Source organism: Nyctereutes procyonoides, unplaced genomic scaffold (assembly GCF_905146905.1).
Source record: "Nyctereutes procyonoides isolate TBG_1078 unplaced genomic scaffold, NYPRO_anot_genome, whole genome shotgun sequence".
Classification (NCBI taxonomy): domain Eukaryota; kingdom Metazoa; phylum Chordata; class Mammalia; order Carnivora; family Canidae; genus Nyctereutes; species Nyctereutes procyonoides.
In genome coordinates, this window is record NW_026575120.1 from 14,731,113 (window position 1) to 14,755,199 (window position 24,087).

General features: G+C 42.5%; 1 protein-coding gene across 6 annotated transcripts in view; it reads left to right on the forward strand.

Moving 5' to 3' along the window:
* TACC1 (transforming acidic coiled-coil containing protein 1) overlaps positions 1 to 24,087 on the forward strand; it is a 118,695-nt gene that overhangs the window by 23,397 nt on the left and 71,211 nt on the right. For 5 of the 6 annotated variants that reach the window (XM_055334880.1, XM_055334881.1, XM_055334878.1 and 2 more), the window contains exon 1: positions 7,366 to 7,482. The exons of the other annotated variant lie outside the window; for it this stretch is intronic. Coding sequence is in view for 3 of the 5 variants with exons in the window: in XM_055334878.1 (XP_055190853.1) it covers positions 7,406 to 7,482 (77 nt within the window). In the remaining 2 variants the exon portion in view is untranslated. Of the gene's footprint in view, positions 1 to 7,365; positions 7,483 to 24,087 lie in introns of those variants that run through there. 6 annotated transcript variants of the gene reach the window in all.

Consider the following 24,087-nt stretch of genomic DNA (forward strand, 5'->3'; position numbering starts at 1 on the left):
GGGTAGGGGAAAGGATGAATGAGCAGAACACAGCAGGTTTTTAGAAAAGTGAAACTATTCTGTATGATACTACAATGGGGGATACATGTTATTGTATGTTTGTTAAAACTCATACCAAGTGTAAATCTGAATGTAAACTATGGACTTTGGGTAACAATGATGTCAATGTTGGTTGAAACATATGTACCACACTGGTGTGGGATGTTGATATTGGGGAGGGTATGTGTGTTTAGGGGGAGGGAACTCTCTATACTTTCTGCTCAATTTAACTGTGGACCTAGGACTGCTCTAAAAAATAGTCTATTTAAAAAACAAATACTTGAAATATAAAGTCAGAGACAGCTCAAAAATAGATGGATAGAAAAATGATATATCATGTAAATAGTAAGCACAGGAAGGCTGAAGTGGCTATATTAGTATCATACAAAATAGATTTTGAAACAAAGTGTATTACCAATGATAAAGGGCACTTCAGAATAATAAAAGTTTTAGTCAAGGTGACATAAAAATCACAAATTTGTCCATGCTCAATAACAGCTTCAAAATACATGAAGTGGGCTCCCTGGGTGGCTCAGTGGTTTGGTGCCTGGCTTTGGCCCAGGGCATGATCCTGGAGTCCTGGGATCGAGTCCCATATCCGGCTCCCTGCATGGAGCCTGCATCTCCCTCTGCCTATGTTTCTGCCCACCCCCCACCTCTCTCTGTGTCTCTCATGAATAAATAAATAAAATCTTTAAAAAAAATACATGAAGTAAAATTGACAGAATCAAAGGAAGAAATATGTAATTATAACTGGAGATTATAATGTCTCTCAGAAATTGATAGAGTTGGGATGCCTGGGTGGCTCAGTGGTTGAGTGTCTGCCTTTGGCTCAGGTCATGATCCTGGGGTCCTGGGATTGAGTCCCGGATCAGACTCCCTGCGAGGAGCCTGTTTCTCCCTCTGCCTAGGTCTCTGCCTTTCTCTGTGTGTCTCTCATGAATAAATAAGATTTTTTTTTAAAAGAAAGAAATTGATAGAGTAAACAAAAATCAGCAAAGACAGAAAATGTTAACAATATACTATCAACCACTTTGACCTAAGTGATATTTATAGAACACTTCACCCAACAACAGCAAAATGCACATTCTTTTCAAGTGTACATGATACGTTTATCAGGATAGACCATATTCTGGACCATAAACAAATCTCAGTAAATTCAAGTTTATTTTCTAACCACAATTAAATTAAATTGGAAACTAAGAACAGTAAGATAATTAGGAAAATCATAAATATTTGGAAACTAAACACTGAGTGAATGGGCATGTTTAACCTTGAAGAAGAAATCACACGAGATTAGAAAATATTTTGTACTGAATGATAATAAAAATACAACATATCAGGGATCCCTGGGTGGTGCAGCGGTTTGGCGCCTGCCTTTGGCCCAGGGCGCGATCCTGGAGACCCGGGATCAAATCCCACGTCGGGCTCCCGGTGCATGGAGCCTGCTTCTCCCTCTGCCTGTGTCTCTGCCTCTCTCTCTCTCTCTGTGACTATCATAAATAAATAAAGAAAATTAAAAAAAAAATACAACATATCAAAATTCATGGGATATGCTAAGTAGAACCTAGAGGGAAATAAATTATAACTTTGAATTGCTATAAGATAAAAGAAGAGGGGATCCCTGGGTGGCTCAGCGGTTTAGAGCCTGCCTTTGGCCCAGGGCCCAATCCTGGAGTCCTGGGATTGAGTCGGGCTCCCGGCATGGAGCTTGTGTCTCCCTCCTCCTGTGTCTCTGCCTCTCTCTCTCTCTCTCTCTCTCTCTCTCTCTGTCTATCATAAATGAATAAATAAATCTTTTTAAAAATGAGAATAGGAAAAAAGGGAAAATTAATAAAACCAAAAGTTGGTCATTTGAAAATACAAATAAAATTCATAAATCTCAATCCCAACTGACCAAGAAAAAAAAAGATATTGTCATATCAGTAATGAAAGAGAGGACTCCATTATAGATCCTTCAGACATGAAAAGAAGAACACTCCATTATTATTTTAAAATTTTTTTAGATTTATTTATTTATTTGTTGGGGGAGGGACAAAGGGAAAGAATCTTCATGCAGACTCCCCACTGAGCACGGAGTCTGACTCAGGGCTTGATCTTACTACCAATAAGATTATGATCCAAGCAGAAACCCAGAGTCAGATGCCCAAACAACTGAGGTGCCATCCAGTGCCCCAAACACTTTTTATTATTTATTATTTTTTACTTATTTTTTTTATTATTAGTATGAGCATCTTTATGCATTAAATGTGACCATTTAGGTGAAATGGACACATTTTGGGAAAGACGTAAATTACAAAGCTGACTCAAGAAGGAAGAGGAATTCTCAACAGCCCTATGACAAAGAAATGAAATTTGGAATTTTAAAACATTCTGATAAAGAAAACTTCTGGTTCAGATGGCTTCACTGGTGAATTTTATCAAGCATTTAAAGAAAAAATAATACCAATCTTACAAAAAATCTTCCAGAAAATAAAGGAGGAAGAAACACTTCCTAACTCAATTTATGATGTCATATTATCCTGATTCCAAAGCCGGGTGAAAACATCTTAAGAAAGAAAACTATAGATCAATATCCCTCATGGATATAGATGCAAAAATCCTCAAACAACATATTATCATCAAACCAAATCTAGCAGCATATAAAAAGATTATACACCGTAATCAAGGGGCAATGCAAGTTTGGCTTGACATCTGAAAATCAATGTAATTCAATAAATTAATAGAATATAGGAGGACAAAATGTCATTTTAAGAAGTACAGAAATAGCATTTTTTGAAATTCAAAACTATCATTAAAAAAAACTCAACAAATTGTGAATAAAAGCAAACTTCCCAACTTGATTAAGGCTACCTACAAAAGCTGACAGCTAATGTCATGCTACAATGTGAATGATTCAATGCTTTCTACCTAAGATCAGTGTAAAGACTAAGATATTAGCTCTAACCACTTTATTTAATATTGTATGGACCTGCCTAGCTAGTGTTAGGCACTGGTATACAGGGTATAGAGTATAAAGGAAGAAGTAAAACCATCTTTATTTATAAGTGACATACAAAAAACCCTAAGGAATCCCAAAAAAACTATTAGAAGTAATAATGAACTTAGCTAGGTTGCAGGATATAACATACAATAATCAATTTCATTTCACCATCTAAAACAGCATAAAAACATATAGGAATAGGTTTAGCAAAAGATGTGCAAGACCTATAGGCTGAAAAGCTACAAGACATTATGGGAAATTCAGGAAGGTCTCCATAAATAGAGCTATACCATGTTCATGGATTAGAAGTTTCAATGTTGTTAAATGAGCAATCCTCCTTAAATTAGTCAATAGATTTGGTGTAATACCTGGGGAAATCCAGAGAAGGTTTTTTTTTTTTTAAGAAATTTACAAATTTATTTTAAACTTTATATGGGAAGACAACCTAGGATATTTAAAACTATTTTGAAAAAGGAGAACAATGTTGGAGCACTTACACTGTCTAATTTCAAGAAAAACATGTGTCTCTTGCAGTAACGGTATGTGGCCCTTACTAACAATATGTAGTAAACTGAATTTTATCCTTTTGGTTTATAAATTAACATTTCAATAATTTCCAAAGAAGGAAAGGTGGCACAGCTCTGATATAAGCATGTAATTTCCCAAGATGGCTACTATGAAGGGTAATACTCATTTGGCATGATTGCTGGGGGAAAGAATGCATATTGAACATAAGCTTTGTAATCAAGATAGAACTGGGTTTAAATACTGTATACGCCACTTATCTCTCTAAACCTCAGTTTCTTCATCTGAAAATGGGATGCACAGTGTAAAAATTAAAGAAATACAGCATAGAGGCTTAGCTCTATGTTATGACTGTGGAGCTAACCTAACTGGGCCCTGTTCCTAACTCTGCCATTTTGTAACTATGTGGCCTTGGGCATGTTTAACCTTTCCATGCTTCACTTTACTTGTTTTTAAATTGAGGATACTAAAAGTGCCTATAAACATTGTAATGGACATCAAATGAATCAATAAATCTAAAGCACTTAGAACAGCCTGGCACATAATAAGTACTCAAAAAACTATTACCTACTGTTGTTATCATGTCCCTGTGTTATGAGGACAAAATGTGGTTACTTTCATCAAACACCAAGCAAGGCTCTCAGTATCTACTAAATGTTAGCTCTCATCCTTCTATAGAGCCTAAGTAGCATTCTAGGAGTAGGGTTTGACACTGATGTGTGTATTTTGCAGTATAGGGGGTAGTCATAAATTTTAGTTTCTTAAACTTTCTTTCTTTATATTTTTTTCAATACTTAAAAAAAATGCCTCCTGATAGAATTATAATGCAAAATGGAAACCTTAATACTGGATGTCAAATACTATCCCTCCAAGACTCCATCACAGGCCATATATCTCCTCTGATCCCAACTGGCAATCATGTCCATCAGCCTGCTGCCCAAGGACTGCAAAACGCAGGCTGCCTCCCTCTTTTCCTCTTCCCTTTCTTTTTCTTCTTTGGTTGTGTTAGGCAGAAACTACAGGACACCATAAAACAGTCAGAAGTTTCTATTCTTCCTTTATTCTGTGTCAAATGCAATAGCAATTGGTGTACAGCTGTCATCCTCCTGCCCTCCCCTTGAAGGACAACTCCTCGGCTGTGTGAATAGCTCTGAGCCCTAGAACTGGCATAACTTGCTCTGCCAATGGGTCAGATGACAGCAGGGTCATCCACAACTTATAGATGGCCTTTGAGTGCACAGCTTCAGAACCACATGGAGGGAGAGGAGGTGGTTCCATTTCTTTAATAATTTTCCTCGGAGAAGAACTCGTGATTGCGTGGTAACAATTTTATATCTTCATTAGGGATGCTGAGCTTTTAAATTTTGCCTTCTAATTGAAACATGAAAAGTTAGAAGGATTTTAAGCCAAAAGACATTAAGCAGAGGATCTGCACATATCCCATAACCTATTCCTTTGTTGGAGATCTGCAGCCAGTCTCTGAGATGGGGAAATAGAACTTGGCTCTGCTTCTATGTGAAGAGCCAATCTCTATACGTTGAGGGGGGAGAGGGATGTTTGGGTCTCTCAGGTTTATCTTGGGCATTTTCTCTGAAAAGCCCTCATATGTTGACTTTCCAAAGATAAGACTTCTCCTTCACTGTCTTCACTCCCCTGGGTCTGGCACCCCAGCCACCCATGTCTCTGTAGCAGCCAAGGCAGCAAAATAAGTAAACACAAGCATCTATGCAGAGATGCTCTTTGGCCCCCTAGATACAAACTTCCACATTATTTTGCAAACTCTTTTTTCTCCTCATTACCTTGATTTCTCTGCATCACTATAAGGTGTGGGCTTTACTCTCTTCCTTTTCTTTTAAACAATTTAAGTGATGTTACCCTGTGCCTTTCTCCACTAATAATAAAACTTTCCCAATAGTCCATCTTGTCTAAATTTTCTAAAATTTTCTCCTCCTTTTCCTCCTCTCCTATTGCTTACCCTCCCATTTTTCCCTTGGAATGATCCACTGGGAATAAAGACTTTTCTCACGAGAAGAGGCCGAGTATTCCTCTCAAAGGGACCACAGCTCCGGCAGGCTTATGTTTGCATTATCAATGGCACTTCAATCACATTGCCAAAGTATTTCAGACAGAATGTGTGAAGAATGTGAGCTTTTAAAAAATCTTCGGCCAAGAGTCAACGTTTCTTGAGCTATTTGAAATCCTTCCCACACAACCTCCATTCCCAGTCTCACTACACTTTTACTAATTAATGTTTATTTTCCCATCTCCAAATGTTCTGCTTGTATATGCCTACAATGTGGCAGCATTCCCTACCCTAGGAACTCTCTATCTATGGTAGAGTGAAGATAATGTATAAACAGGAAGTCAAAATTTGACATAAAAAAAAAGATCCATTGTAAACAGAAGTCTCTATTATGAGTTTCCTGACCCTTTCTGGGAACATTGAAATGTAGGCACATACATCACTATTGCCTAAAGCTTCGAGTCAAGAACGAAGTTAATGTTGAACACCATTCTGTGTGCTTTGCCACAGGCTCATTCATTCATTCATTCATTCAGCAAATACTGTATATAAGGCAGGATACAGGCACTAAGGTTGCATATAGAGATAAGAAAGTGTTCTCATGATTATAGAACTCATATTCTAGTGGAAAGACAGACAAGTAAAGAAATAATTACAAAGTAAAATTGCTAAGTGCTATGTTAGAGGAATTAACACATGGTGTGGGAAGACTGGGGAGGAAAACGGTAACATGGGGGTAGGATAAATGCGTTTATTGACAATTGTTAGTGTCCACTATGCACCAAGTAGTGTTGGGGGAACGGGAAAACAAAACAAATTCCCTGTCTTTGCAGAGTTTACATTCTAATGAAAGAGACAGGCAATAAGAAAAAAGCATGTACTATCAGGATGCTGGATAGTGTTCTAGAAGGGGGCCTGGAAACAAAACAAAATGCTGGGATGAAAGGTAGGTTGCAGGGGAGCGATGCAGGTGATAGGAACAGGTGAGCAAGGGCATGAAATATTCTGCAAAGGGAGTTATTAGGTGTATCATTAGGTGGATCACAGGTGCAATAGGAGGGATAGGGTGCATTTTTCCCTAAGAGTTTGGAACTCAATGACAGAACCAGAAGGGACACTGGAGGTAAAAATGAACATACTACCTCATTTTTTCAGATGAAGAAAATTAGACTCGCAGAGGGAGAAGTAATTTGTCCCAGCGAGTGGGGGGCAGAACCGGGATAAACTCATTTTTCTCCACAGTTCAGCCCTGGCCTCCCTCCCAGGAGAAGCCGTGCTGGGGAGGCCGCTGGGAAGGGCAGCCTGGGTCTCGGGATCCCGGCGCACACAGCGCCCCCTACCGGTGCTTCCCTGCAGAGCCGCTCCCCTTCTGGCCTCGAGCGGGGCCTCCCCGGGCGCAGACGGCGGCAGCTCCCGGTCCGCGGGGCCCCGGGGGTGCGCGCGGGCCTCCCGGCCGCTTCACCTGTCTTCTTCCGCCGCCGAGGGGCTTCCGGGGGAGGGGTGGGGGAGGGCGCGGCGGCCCGGGGCCCGGGACTCCGCCGGAGCGGGGCGCTCTGCATCTCCGGGGCTGGAGCCCCGCCACCCGCCACCCGCCACCCGCCACCCCCCACCCCCCGCCGGCCGCGGCGCACGCCGAGCCCTGCAATTGGCGGCGGGGTTGGCGGCGTCGGGAGCAACGCCCTTTCGCCGGCTTTCCCGGCGGCCGGGACCTGAGGCCGGCTCCCCGCGAGCCAGCCGCCCGCCCCCCGCCCTCCGCCCCACCCTTCCTCCCCCGCCCCGCCGCCTCCTCCCGGCCCGGGGTCCGGGAGCAGCGGCGCGCCGCGGAGCTCCGAGCCATGGGAGCCTCGCACTCTCAGAGCCCGCGGGGCCGGGAGCCGGCGGGGCACAGGCCCCCGACAGCCCGAGACAGCGCGTGAGTCCCGAGCCCTCCCCGGGGCCGCCGTTCGGGGGTTGGCGCGCCGGCCCGCGACGCGAGCGCACGGCCCGCGGGGGCTGCGAAGGTGGGGTTCCCGCCCGCGGGGCCGGGGCGCCGGGGTGGGCCTGGCGGCACGTCCCGCCGCGAGCCTGGCCCTGCTGGGGCTCCGGGGCGCCCCGCCGCGACCCCACCGCCCAGGTCGCGCCCAGGCGGGGCCGCTGCCCGGCGCCTGCCTGTTCGCGCTGCGCGGGTGGGAGAAGGGGACCCCGAGTTTTCCCGAACTCGTCCACGCGGGAAGACACACGTGTCCTCAAGGGCTCGGACGCATTCGCGAGACAGCTGTGTGCAGGGGAGTGTAGATACAAGAGAGGAGCTCGAGTCTCAGATAAGTGGGCTCGTGTCGGCCTTCGGAGTGCAGGAATTTGGATGCAGTGCTTGCTGTGCCTAAGAACTCCCTCTCTTGTTTGCTCCGAGGGCTTCGTGATGATCTCAGAAAAAGGGCTGTATTGTAGCAGCAGCAATTAGGCTTTTGTTCTGGGACGACAACAACAACTGGGGACACCCTGTAACTGAAATGCAAACTGCGAAGAAACATTTTTAGAGAACGTAGTTTAAAGCAAGTTAGTTGCAGGCTTGGAAAGGGGGCCATGCTTCTCTCCAGAGAGAATGCGTGAAGAACTACTTGAGAACACAAATGGTTGTTAAGCTTTTATCTTAAAGATTTCGTTTACTCAGGAGAGAGAGAGAGGCAGAGACACACAGGCAGAGGGAGAAGGGAGCCTGATGCGGGACTTGATCCCAGGACCCCGGGATCTCGCCCTGAGCCGAAGGCAGCTCAACCGCCGAGCCACTCAGGCGTCCCAGTCGTTAAGCTTTTAATTTAAAATAGTTTTAGAGCGTGTGTATATCTTGGAGGTGAGGTAATGTTAAGGAATTCATACTGAATTTTAAGTCGGCCAATGACAAAGCTAATTCATCTGAGAAAGAGACACTTAGGCTTCACATAGAGCAGCCTGGGCCATGGGGGGGGGGGGGTTTGATCATCTTTTCAAGGCAAAGTAGCTTTCTGAATTTCCAAATGATAGACATGTTAGTTATACCTCCTGATGTTTATGTATGATCACTAAACTTAGCTCAGGGAGCTTATTAGTCACTTGGATAGCTCATACAGCATATAAAATGTGCAAAACACTTTTAAAAATACTCTAATCCCCAAGAATATCGGGTTTCTATTATTGCCCTCATGTTCCTGATGAGAAAACTGAAGGACAGAGAGATTAAGTGACTTGCCCAAGGTCACACTGCCAGAAGGTGTATAGGCTCCAGATCGCTTGCTGCAGCTGCCTCCCACAGGAGAGCTGGGGCTATTATGGGAAGCTAACTTTTGTCTCAGCCGGCAGAATTCATCCCACATTTTTTTTTCTTTAATTCTTCCTGCATAAGGGAGAAATCTGAATTAGCAATGCTTAGAATCTGCTAAGAGGAAATTGCCAAAGTTGATTTAACCTTTTAAAAAACAAATAGGGGGGCAGCCCGGGTGGCTCAGCGGTTTAGCGCCACCTTCAGCCCAGGGCATGATTCTGGAGACCTGGGATCGAGTCCCGCATTGGGCTCCCTGCATGGAGCCTGCTTCTCCCTCTGCCTGTCTCTGCCTCTCTCTCTCTGTCTCTGTCTCTCACGAATAAATAAATAAAATCTTTAAAAAAAAAAACAAATATGAGGGACACACCTAGGTGGCTCAGCGGTTGAGCTTTTGGCTCAGGGCGTGATCCTGGGATCCGGGATTGTGTCCCACATTGGGCTCCTTGCAGGAAGCCTGCTTCTTCCTCTACCTGTGCCTCTGCCTCTCTCTCTTTTTGTCTCTCTCTCTCTCCCTGTGTCTCTCGTGAATAAATAAATAAAATCTTTTAAAAAAATAAACAAGGAAACAAATATGAGAAGCACTGTAACATTGAGATGAAGTTAAGTGTTTTAGAAGCACAGAGCCTTGGGTTTACTTCTAGGCTCTGCTCCTTAACAGCTGGAGATCTTTAGTCTGTTCCTTAACCTCTCTGTATTTATTTCCTTATTTGTAAAGTGGGAATGAAAACAATGTCCATTTCATAGGCTGTTCTGAAGATGACATAAGATTAGGTGTATATAAAAAATAAGTTAATAGTTATATAATATGTCTCTGAGCAATATATTGTTATAGCCAAGGATAAAAGTTGACTAATCTTTGTGAACACATGGCAGGGTTTACTGTGTAATTTGAAAGTAAATATTAGAATCATTCACTAGTAGCATGCAGAACGCAGTGCTTCCATGTATGGTTCAGTTGTTAGGGTGAGGAATTTGATTCCCAATTGTTAAATTTTCCAATGGCATGGCAGTAGATAGAGGATCTCTCTTTCAATGAGGTTCTTACATGTACCTTAGATATTTAGCAAAGCTGTCCTAAGTATGATCAGCATAAAAGCCCATCTTTGATCTTCACCTGGAAATACAGCCCAGGTGTGCCCTTCCCTACTCAGTTGAATACATTAAGAAGCACATAAACTCATGTAGGCAACAATAGGATTATTTGGTCTCAGAGTGTGCAGACTCTGCTTAAGAGTCAACCCTACAAACCACTTGGTGTGCACTAGGTCAAAGACTAGAAATAAGAGATTCCACACCTGTAATATGAAAAGCTAAAAGTATATCCTTTATCCAAGCCCTGCCTTTTTGGATGTACAAGCCACAAGTCTCTCCAGGGTCTGAGAAAGTGGGGGATTCGTTGTTAATGTCAACCGGCCACAGATTTCCTGCCGGACATATGGCTAATGTGGATAACACTGACCTCAAGGAAGTTCTCCTACTCGAGCCTTTTCAGTTGCATTTTCAAAATCTATTGTTCCTTTCCAAAAAAATAAATACATGAAAAGTTCACAAGGAACACATTACTATGGCATTTGTCTTTTGAGGGAGAAATTATGTTTCAGGATGTTCACAATTTATATTTCAGAATAATTTAATCAAGCCCTAAAATTAACCAGATAAATCTCTTATAGCAGAGCTCTATTGTGAAATATAAAGAAGTATGGAAGTACATGAAAAGAAATGTCTGTTTTTTTTTTTTTTTTTTTTTTTTTTTACTCAGTCCCTGTGCACAGTCTGGCTGAAGAAATGCCCAATTTTAAGATAATGCTCATCAGTATTAAAAATTGTAGCTGTCTGCCTTACTCAAACTCAAGGAAACAAAATTGCTGGCTTTGGTAAAAAAAAAAAAAAATTAGGGGAAATTTCACTTCATTTATTCAGGGAGGCTGCACACTATGGTGATTAGGAACAGAAGCTGAAGAGTGAGGCAGACCTGGATTGGAATTCCAGCTAGAGAGTTTACTGACTTCCCTTAGGAAGCCTTAGAAAATAATCACTTAATTCCTCTGTTGGGCAAAATTTCTACATCTTTAAAATGGCAGTAATCGTGGGGGTGCCTGGGTGGCTCAGTTGGTTGAGGATCCACTCTTGATTTCAGCTCAGGTCGGGATCTCAGAGTCATGAAATCAAGCCCTCAGTCTGGCTTTGTGCTCAGTGGGGGGTCGGCTTGAGATTCTTTCCTCCTGCACTGCCCCCACCATCCCACTTGCATGACACACATGCTTTCTCTCAAATGAATCTTTAAAAAAATAATAAATGGCAATAATCATAACTACTTTTTGAAGTGCAGGGCCTAGTACTTACTGATGGCTCAATACCTGAGTTATTATAAGTACCTTTACATGTGCATATAAACCAGATGCTATGCCAGGTTCTTTGGGATGTATATTTTTGAAAAAGGTAGAGTCTTTTCTGAAGGGAAGGTGCCCTAATTCAGCAAGGCCTCATAAAGAAGAAGCAAGGCAATAACTTTGTTGAGTTAGTTTTCTTTTCCTCAGTTAATTTACATTTTCCAGAAAGATGCACTCTCAAGAGGAGGAACATGTGTTTGAGACCATGGCAATTTGGTGAAATGTTTGAAATCACTGATTCCTTAGGTGATTAGTTTTGGCAATGTGGCCAGGGTGGGTTTTCTAAGAGCAATAAATAATTTGTGGAAAAATTTGAAAAATGGCATAAACAGAGCCTATTAGTTTTTAGGGAAAGTGGTGTGTAACTAATTCATCTACTGCTTGTTGAGCTTGTCTGCCTGGAATGCAAGATATGCACCTGCTGTCAATTTCTATTAAATTTCTAGACCAAACTTTGTTTGCATTTGGAATGTGTCATAATGGAATAGGACAGTGCAAAGTTGGGAGGAGTTTGAGGTCTTAAGTGTTTTTGCTGTGCACCTTTCTGATCATGTAGATTAGATACAGGTTCTACAAGGTTCTAGTGAACTGCAAAATCAGCAACCACTAAACTCAAGTGCCACTTGTTGGGCACGTCACTGCAGGACAGATGTCCCTGACCTGAAAAGGAAGCACTGGCTTTGAGGTTTTATTTTTTTAAATTAATTAATTAATTATTATTTTTAATTTATGATAGCCACAGAGAGAGAGAGAGAGAGAGAGAGAGGCAGAGACATAGGCAGAGGGAGAAGCAGGCTCCATGCACTGGGAGCCCGACGTGGGACTCCATCCCGAGTCTCCAGGATCGTGCCCTGGACCAAAGGCAGGCGCTAAACCGCTGCACCACCCAGGGATCCCGGCTTTGAGGTTTTAGACAGGAAAATATTACTCAAAACATGTTAATTTGGGGAATAATATTTCTGAAACCCATTGCAATTTTTATTGTCATTAAAAACATTTTAAGTTCCCAGTTGCTACAGAAATTTTTTAAATCCTGTTTAAATGGCTCTATCTCTGGTGAGGCCGGCACAAAAAGAAAATGGTTTGAATTGTAAGACGAGGATTATTTGTGTGTATATGTTGAATTTAGTTATCACAGCATCTCAGCCATGAGGGTACTTCAGATGGTATAAAGGGCTAATTAAGGGAAGAAAAAATCTTCTCTGAATAATTAAAAGGTAAAATAGTTGCTCTATCAAGGGTCGAAACTCTAAGGAGGTTCAGGTATAGTTTTGTTACATAATTTCTTTACTCTTTTTGATTCAGTGACCAACTGTGCCCTACCCCTACTTCCACCCCACAGCTTCTCCCAGCTGGTACATGTTCCAGTATTAAAAATCAAGGAAAGGGGTGCCCTGGTGGCTCAGTCAGTTAAGCAGTTAAGATCTACCTTCGTTTGGCTCAGGTCATGATCCTGGAGTCCTGGGATCGAGCCCTAAGTTGGGCTCCATGCTCAGTGGGAGCCTACTTCTCCCTCTGATCCTCCCCTTTAAAAAAATTTTTTTTAAAGATTTTATTTATTTATTCATGAGAGGCACAGAGAGTGAGAGGCAGAGACATAGGCAGAGAGAGAAGCAGGCTCCATGCAGGGAGCCTGATGTGGGACTTGATCCCGGGCCTCCAGGATCACGCCCCCGGTTGAAGGCAGGCACTAAACCACTGAGCCATCCAGGGATCCCCATAATCCTCCCCTTTCTCATGCCCCCCCCCATACAATCTCTTTCTTAAATAAATAAATAAATGAAATGTTTTTTAAAAATTCAAGAAGAGAAGAGGCTCCTGGGTGGCTCAGTCGGTTGAGTGTCTGACTCTTGATTTCAACTCAGGTCATGATGTTGGGGATCCAGCCCTGGGTTGAACTCTGAGCAAAGCCAGGAGTTTGCTTGAAAGTTCTCTCCCTCTCCCCCTCCTCCTGCACCCATGTGTTCTCTCTCTCTCTACAATAAAATAAACAAATCTTTAAAAATCAAGAAGAGAAAAGGACAAAAGGCAGAGCATGGCTGCTGGTGTCCTGAGCTAACAAAGTAGATTATCTAATGTCTGAGTTGGTCTATAGGCAGTGTGGGCTGCAGGGTTTGTGAATTTGTTAACCCAAGGATCAGGAAATGAACCTGGTGCATCCAAATAGCCACAGAACATGGCGGCCCATCTTCTGACGAAACTCACTCATGCTATTGGGGGATTTTTTGTTTGTTTTTCTTGTGGTAACTGCACATAACATAAAATTCACCATTTAAATAATTTTTAAATGTACACTTAAAATGAAGTGGGATTAAGTACATTAACAATGATGTGTGACCATCACAAATATCCATTTCCAGGACTTTTTTGGCATCCCAAACAGAAACTCTGTACCCATTAGGCAATAATTCCTCATCCTTCCCACTGCTAGCCCCTGGTGACCTTTATTCTGTCTCTATCCACTGATTCTAGGTCCCTCCTGTAACTAGAAGCATACAATATTTGCTCTTTGATGTCTGGCTTACATAACTTAGCATCATGCCCTCAAGGTTCATCCCTTTTGTAGCATGTATCAGAATTTCGTTCCTTTTTATGGCTGGGTATGATTCCAGTGTATGTACACACCCTATTCTATTTGTCTGTTTGTCTGTTGATGGGCACTTGGGTTCCCTTCACCTTTTGACTATTGTGAATAATTCTGCTATGCAGGTTAGTGTGCACATATCTGTTTGAGTCTCTACTTTCAGTTCTTTTGGGTATATGCCCAGGAGCAGAATTACTGGGTCTTATGGTAACTCTATGTTTAACTTTTTGAGGAACCACTCAATGATTTTCCCCAGGACTTCACTATTTTACATTCCCACCAGCAATGCATGAGGTTCCAGTTTCTCCACATCTTTCCAACATATTTTTTGCTTCTTTTTTTATTAATATCTAGCCTACCAGGTGTGAAATGGCATCTCTTTTTGTTTTGATTTGCATTTCCCTAGTGATCAATGATGTTGATCGTCCTTTTATGTGCTTATCAACCATTTGTATATCTCCTTTGGAGAAATGCCTATTCAAGTCCTTTGCCCAGTTTTTTTTTTTTTAATTTTTATTTATTTATGATAGTCACACACACAGAGAGAGAGAGAGGCAGAGACACAGGCAGAGGGAGAAGCAGGCTCCATGCACCGGGAGCCCGACGCGGGACTCGATCCCGGGTCTCCAGGATCGCGCCCTGGGCCAAAGGCAGGCGCCAAACCGCTGCGCCACCCAGGGATCCCTTTTGCCCAGTTTTGATTTTAGTTGTTTTGCTGTTGAGTTACAGGTGTCCTTTAGTTATCCTGGATATTAATCCTTTATCAGATATGTGGTTTTGAATATTTTCTCCCATTCCGTGGGTTGCCTTTTCACTATGTTGATAGTATCCTTTGATGCATGAAAGTACTTAATTTTGATAAAGTCCAGTTTATCCACTCTTCCTTGTATTGCTGGTGCTTTTGGTGTCATATTTAAGAAGTTATTGTGGGACCCATGTCGTGAAGATTTTGCCTTATGTCTTATCTCGGAGTTTTATAGTTTTAGCTCTTAAGTTTAGGTCTTGTATCCATTTTGAGAGTAAGTTTTGCATCTGGTGTAAGGTCAGGGCTCCTTCATTCTTTTGCATGTGTGTCCAGTTTTTCTGGCACCGTTTGTTGAAAAGATTGTCCTTTCCCCACTGAATGGTTTTGTTTCTGGGCTCTCTATTCTGTTCTATATGTCTATCCTTATGCTAGTACCACACTGTTAGATTACTGCAATTTTGTACTAAGTTTGAATCAGGAAGTAGGGGTCCTTCAAATTTTTTTCAAGACTCTTTTGGCTCTTTGGGGTTTCTTGAGGTGGGATTTGTACATGTGTGTGTGTGTTAAGTCAGCCAGTCTTGCATGAGAGGATGCTAGACTGCCTTCAAGTGATAGTATACCCCAGAAATTCTCCTTCTCAGCTCTTTCTGCTTCCTCACCTCCAGGCAGATTCTTCACCCCAAGAGATCTGCTGAGAACCTGCCCTGACCCAGACACTCAGGCACCAAGTATCTAAAGAGGACCTAGATGTGGGCAGCCCAGGTGGCTCAGCGGTTTAGCACCTGCCTTCAGCCCAGGGCATGATCCTGGAGACCTGGGATTGAGTCCCATGTCAGGCTCCCTGCATGGAGCCTGCTTCTGCCTCTGCCTGTGTCTCTGCCTCTCTCTATGTGTGTCTCTCATAAATAAATAAATAAATAAACAAACAAACAAACAAACAAATAAATAAATAAATAAAATCTTAAAAAAAAATAAAGAGGACCTAGATGGGGACAGGAGTCCAGAGAGGCAGGCACGAGAGTGAAATCACTGTGAAGGTCAGGGGTCCTGAGAGGTGAGCATCAGGGAGCCCACCTGTTCTCAGAGAAGAGACTAATCCTGGAAGGAGTCCTGAAGGAGGAGTGAGTTGCCAGGTGAGGGGGGTCAGGGAAGGGATGTCCAGGTGAAAGGAAAGCCTGTGTGAAGCATGACCCCCTGGTGTCAGGAGTTTGCCATATGGGGTGGGGGGAGTGGTAAGGATTTGGGGGTGAGGTGGATGTGGGATGGACTGATGTGATTGGGAAGCAGTGAGTATGGAGAAGTGGATAAAGTCTGGGTGGTGAGGTCTTTGTGGCTATGTGGGAATTTGGACTTAATTTAAGGAAGTTTTCAGCTGAGGGATTGGCCAAGCCACTGTGGCAGCCCTGAACGAAACTGAGGAGAAGTATCCTTGCAGAGTACCTCAACCAAATGGTGGGGATTCCAGTAAACCACAACTTCCTATGATTCACCCCACCACCTCCCTGTCTACCCTAGGCAGCACATCCAGGGGACTAGAGTTTACTTTTTCAACCTCTTACCTTGTCTCCTTTTTTGTTTATTAGCTCTTCAGTAACATATGTAAACATTTCTATTTTTCTGATTTTTTTTAAAGATTTTATTTATTTATTCATGATAGACACAGAGAGAGGCAGAGACAAGTAGAGGGAGAAGCAGGTTCCTTGTGGGGAGCCCAGTGTGGGACTCGAACCCAGGACCCGAGGATAAGGATCTGAGCCAAAAGGAAACACTCAACCACTGAACCACACAGGAGCCCCTGATTTTCCAAATTTTCTATGAGAAGCATATAATCCCTTTTATAATCATAAAGTATATAAAAATTTGAAAATTTAGAAAACCCAGAAAAATATAAAGAAAATAAATCATTCATAATCTTTTTACTCAGAGATGACTATTAATATCTTGGTACATTTTATTACTGTCGCTTTTTTCCAATATATTTTTCAAAAGAGGAGTTATACCATGTTGTACATTCTGATTTTTTGACTTAATGTTATTAACATTTCTCTGTATCATTATACTGAGATTGCACATTATTTTCATGTACCAGCAGTATAGCATCTTTTCCAATGCTGGGCACTATCATTTTGAATCTTTGCCAGTTTAGTAAGAAAAAAATATATAATCTTGATTTAATTTTTGTGTCCATTATCAGTGAGAGTGAACTTTTCTCCATATGTTATTAGCCAATGGTAGTTTTTTATTTATTTCTGTTTGCTAATTTGTACTGAAATATTAATTTTTTTCATATTTATTTGTGAGGGTTCTCTAAATGATAAGGCCAGCTAACATCTATTGAGTGCTCACTATGTGCTAGGAAAATGTTGATGTCTTACATACACATTAACTTACATGATTTTCAAAATAAGCCTATAGAGTAGGTACAATTTTAAATTCCTATTTTATACATGAGGAAATGGACACAGAGAGATTAAACAACTTGCCCAAGACCTCACAGCCAATGAGTGACAAAATTGAGATTTAAACCTAGACAGCCTGAACCCAGAGACCTATATGCCTTGCTATTGTATCACACAAATCTAATAACCCTTATTTACCATTTTTTTGTTGTTTTGAGGGAGGAGGTATTTTTTAAAGATTTGTTTATTTGAGAGGGGGGTGGGGTAGAGGGAAAGAATCTCAAGCCGACTCCCTGCTGAGCACAGAGCCTGATGCAGGGCTGGATCTCACCACTGTGAGATCATCATCTGAGCCAAAAACCTAGAGTCTGACACTTAAACAATGGAGCCACCCAGGCACCCCAAGGGAGAGGTATTTTCTAAATTAACTTTTTATTTAGAACAGCTTTAGATTTACAGAAAAATTCTGACCTACTTCTCAGTTCCTATACATGCCACACAGTCTCCCTATTACCACCGTCTCATATTAGTATAGCATTTGTTACAAAATTTTAAAAATATTTTATTTATTTATTTGAGATAGTGAGGAAAGGAGAGAGAGAATGAGCACTAGCAGGGGGGAGGAGCAGAGGGAGAGGGAGAAGCTGACTTCTTGTTGAACAGGTAGCCTGATGTAAGGCTTGATCCCAGGACCCTGAGATCTTGACCTGAGCTGAAAGCAGATGTTTAACTGACTGAGCCACCCAGTCACTCCATTTATTACAATTAATGAAACTGTCGCTGATATATTAACTCAAGTCCATATTTTATTCAGATTTACTTAGTTTTTATCTGATCTCCTTTTTCTTTTTTATATAAATTATTTTTGTGTGAAAATAATTCATGATGATTGAAAATAAAAATGCAGCATATAACAAAATAGGCATTTACTTATTAAAAGCAACCTGGACTGATAGCCCTTTTTCTGTTATGGAATCCCATCCAGAATACCATGTTACATTTAGTAGTTCTGTTACTTTTTAATGTAAATAAACCTATCATGTTTTCCTCTAGGCTTTCTTCCTCTGTGGTTATGCTTGGGAAGTTCTTCCCCATCCCAAGATGAGATAACGTTTTTCTTCTAGTTGTTTTATGACTTCCTTTTCTTTATGATAAGTCATTTACTCTATCTGAAATTTCTAGAATTAGTAGTGTAAGGTAAGGCTCTAACTTTTTTTTTTTTTCCCAAAAAAGCTAGCCAGTTACTCCAGGAGTAAAGTACAGACAGTCCCTGATTTACTAGGGTTTGAGTTAATGATTTCTCAACTTGAGGATGGTGTGAAAACCACACACATTCAGTAGAAACCATATATGGAGTTTTGAGTTCTGGTCCTTTCCTAGACTAGCCATATGCAGGACGAGCCTCTTTGGCGATGCTGGGTGGCAGTGGGGAGCCACAGCCCTCTGTCAGCCAGGCGATCATGAGGGTGGAATACCCATACCCTGGAAACCTTTTTGTTTCTTATGGTACAGTGTTCGATATATCACAGGAGATATTCAACACTTTGTTATGAAATAGGCCTCGTGTTCCGTGATTTTGCCCAACTGTAGGCTAATAGAAGTGCTCGGAGCACATTTAAGGTTGGCTAGGCTAAACTATGGTGCTTGATAGGTTAGGTGTATTAAATGCATTTTTGACTTCGATATTTTCAACTTAAAATGGATTTATCAGGACGTAGCCCCATTCTAAATTAAGGAAAACCTGCATTAAATAATCCGTCTCTTCCCGCAGATTGTAATACCATTTTAAAAATTGGGTACTATACCTCTCCTTCTGTTTAACACTTGTTGGTTTTTCTCTTTCCATTCTTATCAATTCAACAAATACTAACTGACTGCTTTCTTGTGTTCCAGCTCTGTGAATATTATTTATTATTTATGTAGGAATTTACATGAGCAGAGAGAAGCATTTTTAAAATTTGAAATCTAAGTATTCATTTTATAATTTGGGGGAGCAAGACATTTGCCAGAGAGTCAGATGAGTGGAGCTGACTTTGGGAATGGAGGGGGATATGAGGAGCTTGGGAAAAAGTAGCATTCATAATTGAGCTTTTTGCATAGATTTTATACTGACATTGGTCACTCTGCAGTTCGTTTGAAGATTTCATTTTAAACAGTTTAGCTTCCTGTTTGCATACAGTGGTGCCTTCAAATACCCTCAGGCCATCTGCATGCTTTGTTATGCTTACACTTTTCTTGGACAGTGTAGACTTTATTTTTCATGGTAATATGATGTAAAGTCCTTGTGGATTTATATAAGGAATGGCAAATGATTAACCACTATTTTCTACTCCTTTATCTTCCAGCTCTTCTACCTGTAGAGACTTGGTAACTCTGGAGAGTAAGAGAATTCCTCACGCTGACATTCCTCATTTTCAGAATTCTCACTGTTAAGGCTACTGTGGATATACTTTTTTTTTGTCCTGTACATAGTACAGTTTTGCCTAACCAATCTTATGGTATGCTGGCTGCAAATGCTATTAATAACAATTGTAGGCAAAAGAAATTATATTTGGCTTGCTTTAATTTAGGGGTATTACATAGAAACTTTGGAGTCATATCTATTTTCTGAAAGTAGGCTAACTCTGTGTCTAATATAACCCACACATTTGTCTCATACTGCATGTTCCCATAAAAGCCTTACAGCATGGTATGTCACTGGTAAGGATGAGAGCCCCTAGGAATCTTATAAAGATGCTGTGCTCTAGAGCAACAGGTCTTAAAACTCCTTTGGATCACAGATCCCTTGATAATATAAAACATTGGTAGACTTTTAATAAATGAACACACATGTATATATAATATATAAAAGTTAGGAGTGTCAGGGATCCTGAGGCCACTGCATTAACTTATTTAATCCTTTCCTAGACTCAGGGCACCTAGGTGACTCAGTTGAGTGCCCAGCCCTTGGTTTTGGCTCAGGTCATGATCTCAGGGTTGTGGGATCAAGCTCCCTGTTGAGCTCCGTGCTCACTGGGGAGTCTGCTTGAGATTCTCTCTCTCCCTCTCCCTCTGCCCTTCCCCCTGCTTTCATGCACGCTCTCTCTAAATAAATGTTTTTAAAAAAATCCTTTCCTAGACCCCGTGAAGTAGATATTATTACCTCCATTTTACAGGTAAGTAAACTGAGGCCTGGAAAAAGTTAGGAAACCAAGGCCACAGAGCTAGTAAATGGGAGAGCTGGGATTCCGGTCTAATGCACCTGGTTGGAGCAGAAGCAGCAATATTACTGGTCGTTTCCAGAGTGGGTCTGCCATGTAGACAACTCATAAACCAGCAGAAACTTCTGTTTGCTGGAAAATAAGTTTTTATGGCTCTTTCCCTAGTGATAACATGGTTTCAGGAAAGTAAATGTTTGAGGAACATTGTCCAGCCCATTCTGTAGGTAAATACCCATATACCATATTGCACTTGCACAGAGCAGATAGAATGCCTCCCCTGGATTTCTTCGCTGAATTATTTTTGTCTGTGGGTCTTGCTTTCCTAACAACTGCAAGATGTTATGTTTCTATGGCTACCTCAAAATTTTTCTTAAATAGGGGTTTGAGGAAGCAAAACTAGGAAGGTTTGGACATGAAGTCACGGTGGGAAAGATGACTGACATTTTACTTGCCAGACATCACTTTTCAAGCATTTCTCTGAGTCCAGTCCCTTCCCCCATCCCTCCCTTTGCCTTCGCACACCTGTGCATCCACTAGTTCCCCATGTGTGAAGCCATGGTTCCTAGTACAAGTACAGTGGCCTGTAGTGATGACACTTGGGAACACAAGTCAAGTTCTGAAGAACATGGGCCACCTTTACAGTTGATATCTGAGGTGGTGGTTGGAAGGTTCCCTTGAGGACAAGATCAGAACTAAGAGATGTGCCCATATTTCAAAAGTAGCTGACAACAGCGTGGCGGAGGAGAGATGGAGGTCGGGGTGCAGCTGGGCTCTCACCCGCTTCTTGGCGGGTAGAGGCGCTGTTCCCCGTCCTCCCACCAGGGGGCGCCAGCCGCCATCTGCTTAGTTCTTGGGGGAGGTTGGTCTGAGGTGAGATGTTTCTTCAGCAGGCTCCTTTGCTGGGTGGGATAAAATGAGGGCCATCTGATCAGCTTAGAGTGCATGTTGGAGAAAGGAAAACAGGGAAGGAGGGAGGACGAAATTGAATTTTTTTGATACTTACCTTTCTGCTGGCTAGGATCCTACCTCTCTCACAGGTGTGTTTTCTTCACTCCAAAACACATGGTTCCGAGATTCCAAGCATATTGGGGGGGGGGGGCTTCTGAGAAGTCTCCCCCTCCTCCCCCGTGTATTGTTCATTGGTGTGCAGTGGTTGAATTGCAGAATAAACACCCTGTGTTGGACACAAAGGGGACTTGTGGTAACTTTTTGTATTTGTAGAAATGCATACCTTGAAGAAATCCTCTTTAAAAAAATATATGTTGATTGAATGTGTGACAGAACTTTCTGGTGTTCTCTGGTGGCTGCTGTAGCTCCCGGCTGCCGGCAAATCTGTATAGTAGGAGGTTTTATTCAGAGAGAAAAGGGGACCTTGCGTGCTGCCCCAACTCAGCGGGATGCCAGTTCTTCTAAAAAGAGTGGCTTAGGCAGCTTTTGAGGAATGTTCTTCAGAGACTAAAACCCAAATGAAACCAAAGCCAAACTTGACCGGTGCTTTCAATATCTCTTATTCTCAGTCACTGTTTCCCTAGGCCTACCTACACTTTTTACATTTCTCCTTGTGTTTCTCATTTGTCAGGCCTTTCCCAGTTTATAGCCTTTTTCTATTAAGTAGGAGTTGTTTTTATACCCCTGATGATTGTCTGTCTTCTTTGATTGATTCTATTCCCCTGTATGAATGGTCGGGGGGGGGGGGTGGGGCTTGTGTTAGGACAGAAGTGTTTGAGGGGTATATATGACTGTGTGTGTGTGTATGACTGTGTGGGCAGTGTGTATGTGTGCCCGTGTGTGTGCATGTGTGTGTGCGCACCATGTGTGAATGAAGTATGTGCTTATATGTGGAGGAGTGGGGTGTGTATGTGTGTGTGTGTATGATACTGTTGTGTATATATGTGTGGTATGCATGGAACTGTGTGGAGGGGTGTGTGTATGGGTGGGTTTCTATGTGCGACTGGCTCTGTGTGTGTGTGTGTGTTGTGTGTGTGTGAGACTATGGGGCTGTGTGTATGTGTGTCCGTGTGTGTGTCTGTGTGTGCACCATCTGTGTGTGAGGTGTGTGTTTGTGTGGGAGTGTGGTGTGCATGTGATTCTGTTGTGTATATTTGTGTGTGATGTGCATGGGACGGTGTGGAGGGGTGTGTGTGGAGGGGTGTGTGTGGGGGGTCTCTGTGTGACTGTGTGTGCACACACGCATGGGTGTGTGGAGGGGTGTGTACACGAACATGCACCTGTTTTGCCAGCCCGGATTTCCCCACACATCTCTCGTCACAAAGCTATGACAGTCTCAGCCATGGAGATGTCGGGTGACTGGTTTCTCCTGCTGAGCTGAAGAGCTGTACCCAGGGCTGTCTGTGTGGCTAGAATTCTCTAGCTGACAGTATCAAATCCCAGATTTCTTATGCTGTACAAAGCAGAGAGGTTTTTTTATGCTGCATTATTTATCAGCATAAAAATAGTTTCCTAGGAGCAGAATAATGTTGAGAGGAGCATGGACTTGGGCTCACTCACATTCCTTCTTTGCAGTCAGTAACATCACCACCCTCGGGCCTCCCTCCCTCCCTCTTTTCTTCCTCTCCCCCTACTTTTTTCCCTTCACGCGTTTGGAAACCCTCTATGGAAGCTGAATCATGTTATTTCCTTTTTTGGCCATACTTGAGCTTTCCTTTACTTTCACCAGGCAGAGGCTCAGGGTGTGAAACAAATCAGTTCCTTGCACAGTGCTGCCTGTAATGTGCCTGTTTGGGATGTGGATTTCAGAGAGAATAAGCAGTTCCTTTGGCCTGCCTTGCCCATACTGAGAAGTACTCAATAGATGTTTTTGAATGAGTGAATTTAATTAAAGTGCAGGTGCTGAAGATAAAACAATTCTGAATATCTTATTTGAGGGGGAAAAACCATCAACAACCAAAGGGAGAAAAGACAGACTCCAGCATGAGGACCCTTTAATAACTATCTCTGAGAGTCGGGGAGTTTTTTTTGAAATTTGGCCCTTGGTGGTGGTGGTGAGGGAAAATGAATTCTGGGAATATCCGAGGCCACTTTTTACCAAACAGATGTATCAAGAGCCCTGGAATGAGGCTGAAGAATGTTACCACACAAACTCCGTATATCCATTCCTGGCACCCACCAGCCTGGGAAATGTGTCTACCAGCTGTCATTACTTGAGGCTTGCAGAGCTTCTTAAATAAAAGGATTATTGAACCAAGAGGCCAGTGACTAATGAAAATGCCCATCATGTTGGCTAATCCCACATGTTGGCAGAGTCACATTTGTGCACATACTATCTGCTGATATCAGCCTGTGTCCTGGCATACCTGCTGAATACACTGCAGTTACCATGGTAAAGGCCATTTCTTCTGCAGGTGGCTCCTGGGGGCAGCTTTTAGCCTGTCTCCCTGCCTGAGGATGCTGGATTTTCTTTCAAATCCTCTCAGAGGGCCCAGGTTTGATACAGGAAATAGGAGAGGTAGTGGTGACAAAGTTTAGAGAGGTTGTCTTACAGACCTGAGTTGGATGGGCTTGGGTCATTGCTCTTTGTAGAACCGAGTGTGGGGGGCTGGTTGTGGAATGCAGTGTTCAGTCAGGCCTGACTCCTACTCACTCTCCCATTGGGAGCCAGATACCCAAACCACATGCCCTGAGAGCAGGAGAGGGCGGCTCCTCAAAGAAAATGTGATTTCTGCTCCGAGAATGGGTTAATGAGGCTAGGCAGATAAGGAGAGGGAATCTGTCTTACAGGTGTCACGTGGTACCATGGGGAGGTGGGCACTGGTGATGTCCTGGACTCCTGGGGCTTGTTGAGATAGTTCAGAAAATTTGAATGAAAGGAAAGAGTAAGTGAAATTCGGTCCACAAATACCATTTTGATGGAGGAAATATTGAACTTGCTGTTGATCAAAAACCCAGAGGCTGGGCCCAGCCC